This window comes from Pteropus alecto, unplaced genomic scaffold, assembly GCF_000325575.1.
Source record: "Pteropus alecto unplaced genomic scaffold, ASM32557v1 scaffold48, whole genome shotgun sequence".
NCBI lineage: Eukaryota > Metazoa > Chordata > Mammalia > Chiroptera > Pteropodidae > Pteropus > Pteropus alecto.
Window position 1 is genome coordinate 2,214,440 of NW_006442110.1, and position 2,943 is coordinate 2,217,382.

General features: G+C 45.7%; 1 protein-coding gene across 2 annotated transcripts in view; it reads left to right on the forward strand.

Annotated features, from left to right (window-relative positions):
* Positions 1–2,267: 2,267 nt before the first annotated feature.
* Positions 2,268–2,943, forward strand: part of ZNF777 (zinc finger protein 777) — a 30,611-nt gene continuing 29,935 nt past the window's right edge. Inside the window, exon 1 of one of the 2 annotated variants that reach the window (XM_006920648.3) lies at positions 2,268–2,627. In XM_006920648.3, the coding sequence (XP_006920710.2) occupies positions 2,385–2,627 (243 nt within the window). In that variant the 5' untranslated portion in view covers positions 2,268–2,384. The remainder of the gene's footprint in view (positions 2,628–2,943) is intronic. The other variant, XM_006920647.3, reaches the window with a different exon arrangement.

The window sequence follows — 2,943 nt, forward strand, 5'->3', positions numbered from 1 at the left end:
TTTGTAACTCAAACATACATGTTTAAAATGTTCATCATAGTCACTAAAGGAACAGAAGTAGAATGGCTCCTAGCAGAGGGAGAAAAGATGAAAAAAGATGATTAATCTAATAGAAAAGAGGAAAAAGGGAAAAGAAGCAAAGAAAATTCATGGTTAAGAAAGATCACAAAATAAGATAGAAAAAAATTCCAAATATATCTATTCACCACACACGGAAAGTAAGCTCTCCAGTCAAAAGAAAATTGTCAGAATATAAAACTAAACAAAAAAAATCCAGCTCTATGCTTTGAAGTTTTAGTGAGAAATATTAGGTCATGGTGATAGCTGCACAAATATGAACATAGCACTGAATTGTACACTTTAAATGGATGATTTGTGCTATATGTGAATTATATCTCGGTAAAGGTGCAGTTTATTAAAAGCCAAAAAAATAAATAAATAAATCCTAGATTAAAGACCTAACTGTGAAAAGCTAAATCGCACAGGTTTTAGAATAAAATATTAAGGCACATCATTAAGGCACTGGAGTAAGGAAGAAAACAAACAAACAAGACAAAAAGCACAAATCCTAAAAAGAAAAGTAGTAGATTTGATTACATTTAAATATAAATGTCGGTGCAACACCTCCCATGAAAAATGTTAAGAGAAGAGACAGATTGGGAGAAGATTTCTGCCATGTGCACAACCAACAGTGCATTATGCTGATTACAACATTTAGAAAAATAAAATGTAAACTAACACCAGTACGAGGGTGGTGGATAACCTGTTGTAAGATTAATGCACTGTAGGTGAAGTGGTATAATTTGTGGGAAGGAGGCTGTTAAAAATTAAAGATGTATATTGTAAAAATATATTTAGGGCAACCATTAAAAATGCAGTGTAACTAATAAGTGGTGAAAAATATAATTACTAAAATCTCAAAAGCAGGCAAAACAGTGGGGCAGGTATCATCGAATGCCTGAAACAGATAGAAACCTAGTATGATGGCAGACTTAACTGCAGTCATATCGGTAATTACATTAAGTGTTTGGTGATAGGATTAATATCCAGAACATGTTTTGCAAAAAACACCTATAAACCAATAAGAAAAAGACTTCACAACGGAAACATTGGCAAAGGATATGAAGAGGAAATTCACAGAGGAAGAAACCAATTGCCTAGTAAATATGAGAAGATGTTTAACTGCCTTAATCAGGGAAATACAAATATAGATATGCAGTAAAATAATTAACTACCGTTTCACACTCATGGTGCTGGCAAAGGTTCTAAGTCCATTATCATTGAGTGTTGGTGAAGATGTGAAAACAGGCCCCCCTGCCCTGCTGCCGGTGGGATCACTGGGCACCATCTCTGGTGAGCGGTTTGGTGAGCCCAGGGAAGATGGAGGCACGCCTGTCGCCCCGTGTTCTGTGTCTCCTACGGTGCACAGTGACACATGTATAGATGTTCCTGGCAGCAGGTCTGTTTTCATTCCCCTCGGGAATGGAAAGTAAACTAGAGTTTACTTATTCAATGAAATATTATATAGTGGTTAAAATGAATGAACCAGATACGCTTGTTTAAATATGGCTATATCTCAAAAACAACGATTAAAAAAAAAAGTTCCAACAGGTTATGTACTGAATTACGTCACTCACATCAAATTTTAAAATACCAAAACCAGTGGAACGTACTGTTTACCGAGAGATGGTAAGAAAGGCAGCAAGAGAAGGGGGAACTCTAACCTCTGGGAAGGGGAGGGAAAGGACTGGATGGCACTGGCCCTATCTCTAGCCAGAACTTTCCATTTTGATAGAGAGGTCTGAGCTGACAGCCTGCTGAGTCCTGCACCTATTGCCTTCCCTGCCGCTCCACCCCCGACCTCCCTGGGGTCCCACTGGGTGAACAGATATATTCCACCTCTCCCCCCACCCCCCTTATAAGTTAGTTCCAGCTGGCTTTTCCTCGTTTGTAACCTGGTCAGGAGGCCTGCCTGTATTTTCTGGGTTTTTTGTTGTTGTTGTTGTTTTTTAAATTTCACTTCAGTTCTTGCCCCCTTCTAGGTAGGTACGCCATGAATACGTAAGTGAACCTGTCCAGGAAAGGGGGTCGCCAACTCCAGGGTCTACCGTGGCTTCTGGGCTCACTCTCATGGTTAGAAAGAGCATTCACACCAGGGAGCGAAACTGCAACTCGGGGTAAACAAGTCACTTCCCACTCGGCCTCAGTTTCCTCCCAAATGACGGGTCTGGCCCCTTCCAGCCCTAGCACTCTATGATTCCCGGAATTCGGTCCCTTCAGGTCGCAAACAACACTCGGGCATTTCACAAAAGCACCCGGCCCCCTTGCTACCCTTGGAACCCCAGCCCGCTTCCCTGGAACCCTCTCTGCACAGAGCTGGTCACATGAACTCGGGCTTTCTTCGGTGTGACGGGTGTCTTAGATCCCTTTGTGAGCGCAGGTTTGAAAGGGAACGAGCGGGTTCTGGGTTTGAGACGAGCAGGGGATCCGGCGGGGGGAAGGCTGTCGGAGCCAATCAAGCCGCCTCCAGACCCCACCACGTCGCCTGGGCTGCGCGCTGTTATTTCTCTTCGGCGCTCCCGCCTCCGGGTCTCGTCCTAGGGTGCCCGGGCAGGCGAAGACCCCAGGTGAGAGGCCCGGGGGTCCCGAAGGGTGGGAGGCCCGGGCGGTTCGGCCCGGGCTGCACGACGGGCTGGCCCGGGGCTCAGGGCGTGTCCGTCGCCGCCTGGCTGCTCGCTCGACACTGTTCGCTCCTACCGGCTGTAGATGGAGCTGTCTGGGTTCCTGCAGCCTCCGACGAGCCTCGGAGTGTTTCTCTTTAAACGGCCTGAGAGGGACATGCCTCCCAGGATGCAGTTTGTATCAACATGGCAGCTGCGGTGCAGCTCCCCTGCTGAAGAGGCGCCGGGACGGCAGCGCAGCTCGCAGCCGGGGCCGGAGCCG